A 17147-nucleotide genomic window follows, 5' to 3' on the forward strand; every position below is an offset into this window, starting at 1 on the left:
CCTCACGAATGGACGCTCCACTCTGACCCCCTTCATCAGATCTTTGCTCAGTGGGGAACGCCTCAGATAGACCTCTTTGCAGCTCCCCACAACTTCAAACTGCCTCAGTTTTGCTCCAGGATCTACACTCCTCATCGCCTCGAGGCAGATGCCTTTCTACTGGATTGGGGGACTCGCTTCCTCTGCGTTTCCTCCATTTCCTCTCATTCAAAAGACTCTGGTCAAGTTGAGATCAGACCATGCCACCATGATTCTGATTGCTCCTCGGTGGACAAGACAACCTTGGTACTCCCTTCTACTTCAACTGAGCAGCAGGGAGCCAGTACTTCTTCCAGTGTTTCCTTCACTACTTACTCAACATCAAGGTTCACTACTTCATCCCAATCTGCAGTCTCTCCACCTGACAGCTTGATTCCTCTCAACGTAACTCCTCACCAGTTTTCTCCAGCGGTGAGGGAGGTCTTGGAGGCTTCCAGGAAGCCTGCTACTCGACAATGTTATTTCCAAAAATGGACTAGATTCTCTTCCTGGTGTATTTCCAATGCCAAGGAGCCTCAAGGAGCTTCCCTGTCCTCTGTGTTGGACTATCTTCTACACCTGTCTCAGTCTGGTCTCAAGTCTACCTCTATACGAGTCCACCTGAGTGCTATTGCGGCTTTCCATCAGCCTCTACAGGGGAAACCTTTGTCTGCTCATCCTGTGGTTTCCAGATTTATGAAAGGTCTTTTTCATGTCAACCCTCCTATCAAACCTCCTCCTGTGGTTTGGGATCTCAATGTTGTCCTGTCTCATCTCATGAAGCCTCCGTTTGAACCTCTCAACAAGGCTCCACTTAAGTATCTCACCTGGAAGGTGGTTTTTCTGGTGGCCCTCACGTCTGCTCGCCGGGTCAGTGTGCTTCAGGCCCTAGTGGCGGATCCACCGTTCACTGTATTCCATCATGACAAGGTGGTTCTTCGTACTCATCCAAAATTCTTGCCTAAAGTGGTCTCTGAATTTCACATCAACCAATCCATCGTGCTTCCAGTGTTCTTTCCAAAGCCTCATTCTCACCCTGGAGAATCTGCTTTACCCACTCTGGACTGTAAACGTGCTTTAGCTTTCTACTTGGATCGCACAAAGCCACACAGAACTGCTCCTCAACTTTTCGTCTCCTTTGATCCAAACAAGTTGGGACGACCTGTATCAAAGCGCACCATCTCCAACTGGATGGCGGCTTGTATCTCTTCCTGCTATGCCCAGGCTGGATTATCCCTTCCCTGTAAGGTCACAGCCCATAAGGTCAGAGCAATGGCAGCCTCTGTTGCCTTCCTCAGATCGACACCGATTGAGGAGATTTGTAAGGCTGCCACTTGGTCCTCGGTTCATACATTCACCTCTCATTATTGTCTGGATACTTTCTCCAGACGGGATGGACAGTTTGGCCAAACAGTGTTACAAAATTTGTTCTCTTAAGTTGCCAACTCTCCCACCATCCCATTGGGGTTAGCTTGGAGGTCACCCACTAGTGAGAATACCTGCCTGCTTGTCCTGGGATAAAGCAATGTTACTTACCGTAACAGTTGTTATCCAGGGACAGCAGGCAGCTATTCTCACGTCCCACCCACCTCCCCTGGGTTGGCTTCTCAGGCTAGCTACCTGAACTGAGGAGACACACCCGGTACATCGGGCGGGAAGGCACTGGCGCATGCGCGGTGCGGGCATCTCGAAACTTCTGAGTTTCTTCAAGCAAGACATGCTTGCAAGATGTCCGTATCGGGGCTCTGTCGGATGACATCACCCACTAGTGAGAATAGCTGCCTGCTGTCCCTGGATAACAACTGTTACGGTAAGTAACATTGCTTTCTCAAGGGACCCTCGGCCACAAGAGGGCACTCGCTCAAACTCAGGGGCGGAAAATTTCATGGCGACACCAGAAAGTATTTCTTCACAGAAAGAATGGTTGATCATTGGAACAAGCTTCCAGTGCAGGTGATCGAGGCAGACAGCGTGCCAGACTTTAAGAATAAATGGGATACCCATGTGGGATCCCTACGAGGGTCAAGATAAGAAAATTGGGTCATTAGGGCATAGACAGGGGGTGGATAAGCAGAGTGGGCAGACTTGATGGGCTGTAGCCCTTTTCTGCCATCATCTTCTATGTTTCTATGTAAACTTCCTCTCTATGCTCCAAGGAGAGAGCTATGTTCCATGGATGAAATACATCTACATAGATCTTCAGGACATGTGCACCAGCTCCAAAAAATGATCTTATTCCTATTTCCTACCAAACCTATGGAATAGCCTACCTCTGCACATCAGATCCCTTAAAGAACGCCTAAACTTTAGAAAAGCTATAAAAACCTACCTCTTTGCCTAGCCATTTCCTCAACTCTAAACTACCCCCATCTTCTCTCTCCATATTTCAACAGAACTCTCCATGGACTATGATTTAAAGATTAGATGCTCAAAGATGCTGATCCTTTGTGTATAAACAACAGGATGCTCAAATCATATGTCATACCCATGTAGACTCAATAATTATTTGTTGAAATTGTGATCAGACTGTACCATATATACCATATGAACTTCTAACATCAGATCCTATTGTCTGACTGGAATTTACTTTATTTCATTTATTTTATTTTATTGTTTTCTCAGGTACTTTAGCTAGATTGTGAGCCTTCGGGACAGCTAGGGAAATCCAAAGTACCATTTTTATTTATTTTATTTTAATCTATCTTCATTGTAAACCGCTTTGAACCTCACGGTCTAGCGGTATATAAGAAATAAAATAAAATAAAATATATACCCTTATTGTACTCCTTACCTGTACTGCTTGTTGATTCTAAAGGGACCTTACCCAAGATTCCTCTAAAACCAAGCAATGTTTACAAGATTGGTTGAAGAATTTCTCTAATTTCATAAATTAGTTTAGTCGTAACCTCACAGCATCAGAGAGTAACATTATGTAACGATATATTGTAACACTATGAATGTAAACTGTAACCTGTTCTGAGAATGGGATAAAACCCCAAATAAATAAATAAGATTTAAGAGATCTACCTGAACCAGAAATGGTTTTCAAGGGTGATGATGAGAAGGAACTGAAATAAATTTCGGTGAAGATGTACTAAGCCAAATTGACAAGTTAAAAAGTGATAAATCACCTGGACTGGATGGTATACATCCCAGGGTACTAAAAGAACTCAAACATGAAATTATTGACTTGCTGTTAGTGATATGTAACCAGGCGCTAAAATCGTCTGTAGTATCTGAAGATTGGAGGGTGGCCAATGTTACACCGATTCAGGAGCTTTCCTCCCGAGAAGAGTCAGTAAAGGGAGCTGCTACTGCTGCTGTTACAGTGCAGGTTCTGTGGCCCCAGAATTATAGCAGGAGGCCACCAGTAATATGATATGAGAAACAACCAAGAGAGAGACATGGGGGAAGCCACTGCTTGCTCTGGTAGCAAAAAATGTTGCTACTATTTGGGTTTTGGCCAGGTACTAGTGACCTGGATTGGCCACTGTGAAGATGGACCCTTGGTCTGACTCAGTAAGGCTATTCTTATGTTCTTATGATTTCAATATGAATAACTGGGAGAAGAGCTGTTATAGCAATATTCAAATACGAGTACCACCAGAATACAAAAACATCAAAATAACCACTTGAGAATTATTTCTTATACTGTAGAAAAAAAGTGTTGGATGCACAAACAATACACACAGAAGACCAAATGGACTCTACAGAACTGCACCGGATAGGAAAATGGATAGACTAGGCAGGTCTAGTGCAATTTTCCATCAATTTCTACATTTATCACACAAAAATAAACATAAAAACCTAGCCACTTCTCACAGAGAAGCTCAGGGGCTCTTTCACTAAAACTTAGTATGTGCTAACTGCCAAGAAGCACATAGATGTAAAATGAGCTTCTTGACATTTAGCATGTGCTAAGCTCCAGTAAGAGGGCCCCTTAGAATGTTTATTTTGAAATAAAGAGGGCTCCAACAATGAAAAAGAGATTCTGGGTTAGACAGCAATAGTATTGTTACCATAACTGAACATTTGAAAAGTGGTACAAGAAGGTACAAGGGTCTGTTTTCTAATGAGTTTTGCATAACCAACAGCGATCAGGCTTCTAAAAAACCTCCATGCCTGCTACCCATAGCTAAACGTTGTATCTTCAAGGGCCTGATTCTAGCATTCAGATCCTTGCACGACATGTCACTAGGCTATGTGATGGCTAAGCTTCCTCCGTATGTACCAAACCGGTCTCTCCGCTCCCAGGCTGAAATACGCCTCAAAACGCCCCCGGGTCATACCCTGCCAACGTTCCTACTCCCACTACATACCGAGCCACTGGAATCGACTGCCCCTGTAGATCAGATCCCTTGAAGGACTCAACTTTAGAAAAGCAATAAAAACATACCTCTTCAACTAACCCCTGTGATGGACTACAAAGAAATGTACATTGGTACCAGAACCCGTTATGTGTCACCTAAGGAAACTTCTAAGGTAAAATCTGGTATTGTAACTATGGCAAATCCAACCTATCTGTCAATTAGGATAAAACTTGTACTCTAGAATAACCAGGGTAAATTATAATCAGTAAACTGTAAATTAATATTAGACCCTAAATATGTGTCTAGTTAGAAAAAACACACAGGATACAAATCATATATATTTTTTTGTAATTCTTTATTCATTTTCAAAATTACATAAAGTGTATGTATATATTCAATCACATTAACAATAAATATATCACTTGCAGTCTATCATTTGTACATTACATAAATTTTTATCTCTCCCCCTTCCCACCCCTCCCTAACATATATCCCATAATCATATAAATACATGTTCATAAAATATCCCCCACCCTACCCAATTGAACTGATACATTTAAAGGAAACAGTTTCAACTAATCCGTACAATATTTTGTTAATGGTTTCCACACATCCTGAAATTTCTTGAAATATCCCCTTTGTAATGCAATACATCTTTCCATTTTATAGATATGGCATAAAGAGTTCCACTAAAAGTTGTAATTTAATCTCCTCCAATCCTTCCAATTATATGTAATTTGCTGAATGGCAACACCAGTCATTATAAGTAGTAATTTATTGTTGTTCGCAGAAATCTGACTTTTTGCTCTCATTTCCATACCAAATATCACAGTATCATAGGATAATGTCACTGGGTTATCTAATAAATTATTAATTTGGTCCCAAATTGATTTCCAAAAATTCATAATAAATGGGCAATGAAACAATAAATGACTAAAGTTCCTGCTTCTAGATGGTAGTGCCAACATCTATTAGACAAAGAACTACCTAATTTTTGCAACTAACAGGGGTCCACAACGCTCTATGCAACAGAAAAAAACAAGTTTGTCTCATAGATGCCGACACCGTACATCTCATCCTCCAAGACCAAATTCGTGGCTATTGAGATGCAGTAATATATATATATATATATATATATATATATATATATATATATATATATATATATATATATATATATATATATATACTAGTGTTTAAGCCCATTACATTAACGGGTGCTAGAATATATGCCTGTCTGTCCTTGTTTATTTATGTCTCTCTCCCTGCTCCTGTCTCTTTCTTCCTTTCTTTCTGTCTCTCTCCCTCCTGCTATTTTTCTCTCTCTCTCCCTGGCACCCTTTGTCTGTCTGTCTTTCTTTCTGTCTGTCTCTCTGGTCCCCTGTCTGTCTCTCTCCCTGGCCTCCTTTGTCTGTCTGTATTTCTTTCTGTCTCTCTCTAGTCATTAAGCCTGTTACTTTAACGGGTGCTAGAATATGTCTGTCTGTCTTTCTGTCTCTCTCCCTCCCGCTGTGTCTCTCTCTCTCCCTGGCCACCTTTCTCTGTCTGTCTTTCTGTCCCTCTCCCTGCCCCTGTGTCTTTCTTCCTTTCTTTCTGTCTCCCTCCCTCCCGCTGTCTGTCTGTCATTATTTCCCTCCTTTTCCCTGTGCAGCAGCAACAGCATTTTCCTCCCCCCCCCAACACACACTTTCCTTTGCAGAAGCAGCAGCGGTATTTCCCTTTCTCTCCAAGTCCCTGTGAAGTAATAGCAGCATTTTCCCCCACCCCCCCATTCCCTTCTCTCTCCCCCACACACTTTCCTTTGCAGAAACAGCAGCGGTATTTCCCTTCCGCTCCAGGTCCCTGTGAAGCAGTAGCAGCATTTTCCCCCACCCCCATTCCCTTCTCTTACCGCGAGCTGTCCTGCTCCATTCGGCCCCTCCCTTCTCTTAACGCAATCTGGCCTGCTCCGTTTGGCCCCTCCCCCTTCCCTTCCCGCGGTCTAGCCTGCGTTCCTGTAGCTGGAGTCCTGTTCTTTTTCGGCCCCCCCTTCCCTTCCCACGGGCTGGCCTGCTGCAGCCGAAGGTTTTTTTAAAGTTTAAAAGTGCCGGCGGCGGCTCCTCTCACGATCCCCACCAGCGTCGGAAGCAGACACCGCAGCTTGAGAGGTGGAGAGCAGGGAGTCCAGCGCTGCCGGCCAGTTTGACGAAGTGAGGACGGGAGGGGGGAGTCGCTGCCGAGACCGCTATGTTAGACGGAGTGAGGGGAAGAGGGGGGAATCACTGGCGTGTTCCCTGCCTCCGTGTTGCAAACGTCGGCCGTGAAGTGTAAGGGAGACGGAGCCGACAAGACCGCACATCACCTGCGAGAGAGGGACCCATGTATGCGCGCATGTGCACTCTGCCGACCACGAAACTACAGATCAGGCAACACGGTGGTAGAGTGCGCATGGCGCGCTTAGCGTTTTATTATATTAGAGATATATATATATATATATATATCATATATATGTAATGTGTGATAAAAGCTTCACTCAATTTTCAGCTCTAAAAAGTCACCAAGTGATCCACACAGGCTACAAACCATTTACATGTGCTCAGTGTAATAAAAGCTTCACTTGGCTTTCATTTACATGTACTGAGTGTAATAAAATCTTCACTCAACTTTCCAACTTTAAAAAGATACAAAGAGATCCATACAGGATACAAATCATATACATGTCTTCTGTGTAATAAAAGCTTCACTCGACTTTCAAATCTAAAAAGACACAAAGAGATCCATACAGGATACAAATCATATACATGTCCTCTGTGTAATAAAAGCTTCACTCGGCTTTCAAATCTAAAAAAGACACAAAGAGATCCATACAGGATACAAATCATATACATGTCCTCTGTGTAATAAAAGCTTCACTCGGCTTTCAAATCTAAAAAGACACAAAGAGATCCATACAGGATACAAATCATATACATGTCCTCTGTGTAATAAAAGCTTCACTCGGCTTTCAAATCTAAAAAAGACACAAAGAGATCCATACAGGATACAAATCATATACATGTCCTCTGTGTAATAAAAGCATCACTCGGCTTTCACATCTAAAAAGCCACCAAATGATCCACACAGGGTCCAAACCATTTACATGTATTGAATGTAATAAAAGCTTTGCTCGGCTGTCGCATCTAAAGTTTCACAAGAATGTCCACATGGGAGACAATCCATATACATGTACTGAGTGTGATAAAAGCTACACTCAACTTTCAGATCTAAAAAGACACAGTGATCCACACAGTGTAGAAACCATTTATATGTACTGAATGTAATAAAAGCTTCACTCAGCTTGAGTTAAAAAAGAAAAAACTTGTATCGGAAACGTACTGAAATTATGGCTAATCTAGTATAAATTGTAACCTGTTAACTATATATTACGTGTGTTGAACCTGTAACCTGTTCTGGGCTCTTTGGGGACAACAGGATAAAAATCAAAATAAATAATAAATTAAATTAAAAAGCCAATTTGAAAAAGCATGCAATTATTATTTCTATAATTTTCAGCTCTAGTTATGACAGTACTCTCCACTGTAAACTCCCCCTCTTCAAAACACACATATTTGGGAGAGCAGCCATTCACAGTTAAGAAAAATTGTTTTTGTCCTGACTTTTAGAGTAAAAGGATACCAGTAGGAAGAATTCAAACAAGAACAAGTTTCAAGTGAAATAGAAAAACAGATTTTATTTTACCAGAATTATACAAGGCCAATTTCTCTGTTTCTTTGTGCACTCCATTATATAGTGCTAAAATTAAATTACCATTTCAGGTAACCATTTTCTGCAGTTGCTGTGCAGAGGTAGCTGCAGGATCAGCACTGCTTGGAACCTTTGTCAGGCTCTGTAGGTTGCCAAATTGAACCCCCCACCAATCAAATTCTCACTTGTGGTTTAATATAAAACTGTAAAAAAAATATAAGACACTGTTTTTCCACCAGCTCCCTAAGATTTTTCAAAACATTTCATTGTTTGCTAATCTTAAATAGTTTTGTTGATACTGTATACTAGTGGTACAATAATCACTATTTGTAAAAGCATTGTTCATTTTAAAAGTTAATTATTTTAAATTCAATAGAATTACTCAAACTGTACATTATTTTGTACCTGAGGGAATGGAGGGTTAACTGACTTGCCCGGAATCACAAGCAGTTGAACTGGGAATAAAACCCAGTTCCTCAGGTCATTGCACTAACCAAACTGCTATAAGAAACTATGGCCCTCTTTTACTAAGGTGCGCAAACCGATTAGCGTGCACTAAACGCTAACGCGTGCATGTCAGTTTATGGATGTGTTAGCGTTTAGAGCGCGCTAATCAGTTAGCACACCTTAGTAAAAGAGGGTATATGTACAACATTTTAAATAAACAAACAGTGACACAGATCTGGTGTGTGATCATAAATAGAGAAAAAATAGCTTTCATACCAACATCCCAGGGTTGTTAAAAGAAAACCTCCAACTCCAAAGTCACAAGATCGTCTCACTTTACCTGGAAAAAGAGAGTTTTCTTTCAAAATGTGATTTGGAAAATTGCACAAACTAAAGCTCTTTTATTCAGAACAATACAGAAATGCTTAATACCAGCCCATATATCTTATGTTAATCAAGACAGAATGGGTTACATGTGTTGCTCCTAAATGGATCAGTTCTGGTTGACAGAAACTACCATCCTGAGAGACAAATCATAAAGCAATAAGATCAAAAGCTAGATGGTTCCTAACCTGGCTCGAGTACCCCTAGATATGTTGGTTTTCAGGAAACACACAATGACTTATGTAAGAGACTACTGCATACAATGAAGATAACACACACAGAGCTCTAAAAAAACAATTGGATAAAAACCACAAGGACTAGCCCAGGGGTCTGCAACCTTTAAGACATAAAGAGCCACTTGGACCCGTTTTCGAAAAGAAAAAAAAAACTTGGAGCCGCAAAACAAATCTAACACTGCATATATTGTTTCTTATCTTAATGCTATATACAGGATCACTAAATTGAAAATAAAATCATTTTTCCTACCTTTGCTATTTGGTGATTTCATGAGTCTCTGGTTGCACTTTCTTCTTCTGACTGTGCATCCAATCTTTCTTCCTTTCTTTCAGCCTCCTGTATGTTTCCTCTCCTCCAGACCTCATTCTCTCCCCCAACTTTTTCTTTCTGTCTCCCTGTTCCCCCTTCTTTCTGTCTCCGTGCCGTCCCCCAAGCCACTCGGTTTGCTGCCACCGCAATCGGGGAACAGCCCCCAAGCCACCACCGTCCCAAGCTTTCCCTGCAGAAGTGTTGCGCTGACCAGCATTCCGCTCCCTGACGTCAATTCTGACGTAGGAGAGGAAGTTCTGGGCCAACAAGGCATTTCTCCTCATTCCATCCAGCCTGAGCCCCATCTCTCCTTGATCCAGCATTTCCCTTCTGTGTCTGTCAGAATTACCATTCCACCTATTTTCCAGCATCCCCCTTCTTTGTGTCCATCTCACCTATATCCCTATCTCACCACTTTTTCAGAATTTTCATTTGTCTCTGTCCTTATCTTTACGCCATGTTCACCATTTGCCCTTTCAATGTCTTTATCTCCCCCCCCACACACTTTTTCAGCATTACTTCTATGTCTCTATTTCACCTCCTCTTCATGTCCCCTCTGTATCTCTATCCTTATTCAGTAGGTCCTGCTTACTCTTTCTCTTCTTTGTGTCACTATCTCTATTTTCAGCTTTCCCCCCTTTTCCTTTGTTAATGCACCCTGTAGCTAGAATCTTTCCACCCTCCCTCCACTCCGGCCCAGCCCAGTATGAAATATTTCCTTTTGTTTCCCTCCCCTCTCTCTTTCTCTCTCTCTTCTGCTCCCTCACCCACGAGTCCTGCATCTGGCCCTCTCCCTTCTACCTGCACCTGGCAACACCCCCCTGCTCCGCGGCTCTCTTCAGCAACTCGTCAGCAGCGATGATCAAGACAAGCTGCCGACATCGAGGCCTTCCCTCTACGAGTCCCGCCTTTGTGGAAAAAGGAAGTTGAAACAAGCGGGACTCGCAGAGGGTAGGCCCCGACGTCAGAAGCTGCTGCTGAGTTGCCGAAGAGAGCCGCGGAGCAGGGGATGTGGCCGGAAGCAGGTAGAAGGGAGAGGGAGATAGGAAGGCTGTAGATCTCCGGAGCATGACACCGACCCCGGCCAGGATGATTTCTTTTTCAGGCACCTTACAAGCCCAGCGTCGCGGCGGGAAATAGCCATGCTGAGCAGTGAGCTCAGCACTACACAGATGAAAGCCTTGCTTGCTGATTGGTCCGGCGGCACGGCGGGGCGGGGCCGCCGGACCAATCAGCAAGCAAGGCTTTCATCTGTGTATGTGCTGACTGCTGAGCTCACTGTTCAGCATGGCTATTTCCCGCCGCGACGCCGGACTTGTAACTGCATGCCTGCGTGACACACTACCGGAGCCGCAGCAAAGGTGGAAAAGAGCCGCATGCGGCTCTGGAGCCGCAGGTTGCCGACCCCCGGACTAGCCTAAGAACCAATGTTATAGCTAAAATAAGAGAAAATGCCTGCAACTAGAGCATATTGAAGAAATACATATGGGACCTCCTGCCATAAGGCTGAACCTGTGCCTTTGCTTCACAACAAAGAGGTAGAGCTGAGGAAAGAGCTGCCCAGAAGGCAGATATACACACTTGGTAATTCATTTCACTGTTGAGCTACACTGATAACAAACAGACACTGAAAGCAGGATAACTGGGGGGAAAGGATTTTTTTTTTTTTTAATCCTCTCAACTCCTCTGAGAAACAGAAAATTCTTCACATCCAGACTGATCCTAAGGCAGAAAGCAGGCAAAGTGCATACACAGGGCGAGGCTTCAGGATCATTAGACATATCTACAAGAAAGAAGATTACCAGTGTGCAATGTGTCTAGTGGTCCCTACCGCTAGGGATGTACCAAACAGTCCCCAGAGTCTAGGGCGGGCCTGCTGAGCCTGCCTTCAAAACAGGACCCGAAAGCGGCATCTTTCCTGGCTGCTACACCACCCAATAGAACCTAGTAAAGATATGAAACATAAACCATGTAGCCGCTCTACAAATCTCCTCAGGCGAGAAAGCAACCCCTCTAGTGGAGTGAGCTTTCAACACAATTGGTGGCTGTTTACCACAGCCCACATACGCAGAGGAACTAACCATTTTAATCCATCTGGAAATCGAGGCTTCAGACGCTGGCCTCCTTTTCTTGGCACAACTGGTCAGAACAAAAATGTGATCCAAATGGCGAAACTCGTTGGTAACTTTGAGGTACCGAAGAAGCACTTGAACCCCTTAGGTCAAAAAGCGAGCAAACGGACTTCCTGACTGACATGGAAGGAGACTACTTTTGGTAAAAAGGACAGAACTATGCATAAGGAGAACCCTGCTTCCGTGATCCTAAGGAATTGCTCCCTACAGGAAAGAGCTTGTAACTTAGAAACCCATCTCACTGACATAATCACCACCAAGAACACTGTCTTGACTGTAAGATCTAAAAGGGAAGCCTCCCGTATATGGAGCAATACTGAGACTTTGCAACATGATAAGGTTCCATGAAGGGAAAGGGGAATGCACTGGAGGGTGCAACCGCAGAGCCTCTAATGAACCTGGTGACATCTGGGTGAGAAAACAAGGATCGTCTTTCCCCCCTGGCTTGGAAATGGAAAGGCCTGCACTTTCAAAGAACCTACCAACAGCCCCTTCTGAAGTCCCTCCTCCAAAAAGTCCAGGATAACCGAAATCAGAGCTCACAAGGGCTCTACATCCTTCACCGCACACCATCACTGAAATGACTTCCACTCTGGACCAAGTTCTGGAGGAATTGCACCACTCTTGAAACCACCAGATCGCCTTCTTCCTTGGACGGAGTTCTGATAAGCCAATTGTCCAAATAGCACAGTTACTTACCGTAACAGGTGTTATCCAGGGAAAGAAGGCAGATATTCTCACGTGTGCGTGACGTCTTCCACGGAGCCCGGATGCGGACAGCTTTGCAAGCAGACTTGCTTGTAGAACTTTAGAAAGTTTGCGATTGCCGCACCGCACATGCGTGAGTGCCTTCCCGCCCAGTACAGGGCACGGCTCTCCTCAGTTCAGATAGCTAGCAGAGAAGCCAACCAAGGGAGGTGGGTGGGTTGTGAGAATATCTGCCTGCTTTCCCTAGATAACACCTGTTACGCTAACTGTGCTTTATCCCAGGACAAGCAGGCAGCATATTCTCACATGTAGGTGACCTCCAAGCTAACCAAAATGGGATGGTGGGAGTGTTGGCAACTTAGGAGAATAAATTTTGTAAAACTGCCTTGGTGAAATGGCCATCCTGTCTGGAAAAAGTATCCAGACAATAATGAGAAGTGAATGTATGAACCGAGAACCAAGTGGCAGATTTGCAGATTTCCTCAATAGGAGTAGATCTAAGGAAAGTCACTGATGCCGCTATGGCTCTGACTTTGTCGGCTGTGACTCGACTCTGTAGATGCAATCCAGCCTGAGCATAGCAGAAAGAGATGCAAGCAGCTAACCAGTTAAAGATGGTACACATGGAAATCGGATGTCCCAACTTGTTTGGATTGAAGGAGACAAAAAGTTGAGGTGCAGAGCTATGTGGTTGAGTGCATTGCAAGTAGAAAGCCAAAGCACGCTTACAGTCCCGAGTATGAAGAGCTGTTTCTCCAGGATGAGAATGAGGCTTTGAAAAAAACACTGGAAGTACAATGGATTGATTGAGATCAAATTCTGAAACCACTTTAGGTAAGAATTTAGGATGAGTAAGGAGGACCACCTTGTCATAATGGAATACCGTGAACGGTGAGTCTACAACCAAAGCTTGGAGCTCGCTGACCCTGCAAGCAGACGTGACAGCAATGAAAAAAAACACTTTCCAAGTGAGATATTTAAGATGAGCTGAATCCATTGGTTCAAAAGGAGACTTCATCAATTGAGCAAGAACAACATTGAGATCCCAAACCATTGGAGGCAGTTTGAGAGGTGGTTTGACATTGAACCTTTCATAAATCTGGAAACCACAGGATGAGCAGAAAGGGGTTTCCCTTCGATAGGCTAATGGAAAGCAGCAATTGCACTGAGATGGACTCGAATGGATGTGGATTTGAGGCCTGATTGAGACAAATGGAACAGGTAATCAATACTGATGACAAGCAGAAAATCTAGTCCATTTCTGATTGTAGCATTGTCTAGTGGTAGGCTTCCTAGAAGCATCTAAAATGTCCTGTACAGATTGAGAAAACTGTACAGTGGCGGCAATTAAGTTGAGAGGTACCAAGCTATCAGTTGTAGAGACTGCAGGTTGTGATGAAGTAGAGACCCATGACTCTGTTTAAGCAGAGAGGGAAAAACTGGTAGAAGCAGTGGCTCCCTGCTGCTGAGTTGAAGTAGAAAGGAGTACCAAGTAGAGAATGACACGGTGGCGGTTTACCCGCGGCTACTGCGTTTAGCCGCGGGTAATCCGCCAAAAACGGGGAATGAAAATTAGCAGCCTCTGCGGGGACAAGGCCATCACCGCCCCGTGGAGCAGTGAATGGTCTTGTCACCGCAGTGAGGCATAAAGGATCGTGCGGTCCCCGCAGCCCCCACCCGCACGTCGGCTCAATCGTTTAACCAGCTTCCTCTCTCCACCTCACCTTAGTTTGCCGGCTTTCTTTTTCGGCGACCGGAACGCTTTCAAAAGAGCCGCGCATGCGCGGCTGCTCAGTATTCAATCTTCTGCTCTGACCCAACCGGAAACAGGAAGTTGCAGCAGAGCAGAAGATTGAACTTTAAGCAGCCGCGCGTGCCGGTCGCCGAAAAAGAAAACCGGCAAACTAAGGAGAGCTGGAGAGCAGTAGCATACCAAGGGGGAGGCGGGAGGGGCGAAAAAGGTAATGGCGCCAGGCCTTGGAGCACCGAGGCAGACCGCTTCTCCCCCCTCCCAGCCGAACCCCCGCTGACCCTCCTATCTCTCCCCCCCAAGTGAACCTTTCCAACCCTCCCAGCGAAAGCAGCGTCGGCTTTCTCCTCCCTCTGCTGCATCACTGATGACATCATCAGTGACGCGGCAGAGGGAGGAGAAAGCCACGAAGGAGGTTTGCTGCTCTCGCTGGGAGGGTCGGAAAGGTTCACAGGGGGGGGAGATAGGAGGGTCAGCGGGGGTTCGGCTGGGAGGGGGGAGAAGCGGTCTGCCTCAGTGCTCCATTACCTTCTTCGGGCAGCAGCAGCGTTTACAATTCGCTGCTGTTGCCGTCTTGAGGCCTTGTTCTCTGCCGGGTCCTGCCTACTTCCTATTTTCATGAAGACAGGACCCGACAGAGAGGAAGGCCTGAAGCGGGCAACAGCAGTGAATGTGAATGCTGCTGCTGCCCGATGAAGTTCAAGACATCGGGGAAGGAGCAGGGAGAAATCGGCTGCTGGCTTGGGGGTGAGGGTAGGGAAAGAATCGTGGAAGTAGAGAAATTGGCACGATGGCTTTGTGGGGCTAGGGGGAGAGAGAAAGAAAGGAAAAAATAAAGAGGGGGACCAAGGGGAGAGAGAAAGAAAGGCAGAAATAAAGAGGGGGTCAAGAGGGAGAGAAAGAAAGGCAGAAAGAAAGAGGAAGGCCAGGGGGAGAGAGAAATAAAGAGGGAGGCCAAGGGAAGAGAGAAAGAAAGGCAGAAATAAAGAGGGGGTCAAGGGGGAGAGAAAGAAAGGCAGAAAGAAAGAGGAGGGCCAGGGAGAGAGAGAAATAAAGAGGGAGGCCAGGGGGAGAGAGAAAGAAAGGCAGAAATAAAGAGGGGGGCCAGGGGGAGAGAGAAAGAAAGGCAGAAATAAAGAGGGGGACCAGGGGGAGAGAGAAAGAAAGGCAGAAATAAAGAGGGGAGCCAGGGGGAGAGAGAAAGAAAGAAGGGGGGCAGGAGAAGAAAGAAGAAGGATCAGAAGAAGGACCAGAGACTCATGAAATCACCAGACAAAAAGGTAGGAAAAATGATTTTATTTTCAACTTAGTGATCAAAATGTGTCCGTTTTGAGAATTTATATCTGCTGTCTATATTTTGCACTATGGCCCCCTTTTACTAAACTGCAATAGCGTTTTTTAGCGCAGGGAGCCTATGAGCGTTGAGAGCAGCGTGGGGCATTCAACGCAGCTCCCTGCGCTAAAAACCGCTATCGCGTTTTAGTAAAAAGGGAGGGGGAAAATTTGTCTATTTTTGTATAGTTGTTACTGAGGTGACATTGCATAAAGTCATCTGCCTTGACCTCTTTGAAAACCTGTGTAATATAAATGATAATTAACATTTTCTCTGCGTACAGCATGCTTTGTGTTTTTAAAATTTTATTGTTGGTAGATCATTTTGACTTGGCCACAAAGGTAAGGGGGAGGGAGGGAGGGGAGCTGCTGAAAGACATCTAGTAATCCTTGCAGGCTTGACTGTGCAGGGAATTATTTTTGTAAAATCATGCTTTGTTATGTGACTGGCATTATCTAGACTTTAATTTCTATGAATGAATAGAATGAAAATGATATAAAATTACTTGCTTGCGGGGACCGCATGTTCCGGCTCACACAAGGAAGGAGGGGGTGAAAGGGAAAAAGTTTCTCTTCCTTGGAAATAGATTCTGAAGTGACCTCATCAAAGAAGACCAGCACCAAATGTACAAGAAATCCCTTAAACAATGTCAAAAGAGCCCAAAATAGAAAACTGCTACTGCCTTGAGTCTCCATTATTGAAGGAATCAACTTGAAATCACAGAAGAGACAGGAAAAGGTTAAATGCCTCATGGAATCCTCAGATACAAAACAAAAACCAAATTGTGAATGAAATCAGAGCAGACAGTAAGAATTATAAAATTGATGTCATTATCCATCTGGAAAAAAAGGCGTACTAGAAATAATGCCTCAGCAATACAATTTTCAGAAGTTCTATTTGCTCATGGTAAGGGAGAAGAGAGATTGCTAGTGATGGTGGGAGGACTGATAGAAGATATGAAAGAAGGGTGGTAGAAAGGAACAGATGGTAAAGGAGGGAGGGAAGGGTGGTGGTGGAAAGGAATAGAACAGACATTGAAAGAGGGTAGAGAGGAACATACCCTGAAAGGAAATGTGGAAGGCAGAGTGGGGAGAAGACGCTGGAAGGGAAGAAGACAGATGCCAGACTATGGGGGAGCGGAGGGAAGAAGATGGGTGCTAGACGGGGACGGTGACGGGGCGGTGAAGGGAACGGCAGTGACGGGGCGGTGCAGAGGATGGTGGGCCGGGGACTGTGCAGTGATGGGGACAGATTTTTTTCCCTGTGTCATTCTCTAGTACCAAGGTTGCCTGGTCCACCGAAGAGCTATCAGAATCATGGTGGCATTTCATGTTTGAGTTTGACAAGTGTCTTGAGAATGAGAGGGAATGGAGGGAATGCATAGAGAAATTGATTTGTCCATTCCAGTAGAAAAGCATCTGCCTCCAGTCGGTGAGGAGAGTATATCTTGGAGCAGAACTGAGGCTGTTTGCTGTTGTGGGGAGACGCGAAGAGATCTATCTGAGGAGTCCCCCACTGAGAAAAAATGTGATGAAGAGGCGAGGAATTGAGTGTCCATTCGTGAGGTTGTAGAAGACGACTCAATTTGTCCGCCAGACAGTTTTTCTCTCCTTGAATGTAGACAGCTTTGAGGAAAGTGTTATGAAGGATTGCCCAATTCCACACCTGTAGAGCTTCCTGGCAAAGAGGGAGAGATCCTGTTCCTCCCTGCTTGTTGACATAGTACATGGCGACTTGGTTGTCTGTCTGAATGAGGACTACCTGGTCATGAAGAAGATACTGAAAAACTTTCAGAG

General features: G+C 44.6%; 1 protein-coding gene across 5 annotated transcripts in view; it reads right to left on the minus strand.

The window, feature by feature from the left end:
• LOC117357724 (cytochrome c oxidase assembly protein COX20, mitochondrial) overlaps positions 1-17147 on the minus strand; it is a 79353-nt gene that overhangs the window by 44255 nt on the left and 17951 nt on the right. For all 5 annotated transcript variants that reach the window (XM_033938710.1, XM_033938708.1, XM_033938707.1 and 2 more), the window contains one exon: positions 8775-8838. In XM_033938710.1, coding sequence (XP_033794601.1) covers positions 8775-8838 — 64 coding nt within the window. The remainder of the gene's footprint in view (positions 1-8774; positions 8839-17147) is intronic.

The sequence above is a fragment of the Geotrypetes seraphini genome, chromosome 3, assembly GCF_902459505.1.
Source record: "Geotrypetes seraphini chromosome 3, aGeoSer1.1, whole genome shotgun sequence".
Taxonomy (NCBI): domain Eukaryota; kingdom Metazoa; phylum Chordata; class Amphibia; order Gymnophiona; family Dermophiidae; genus Geotrypetes; species Geotrypetes seraphini.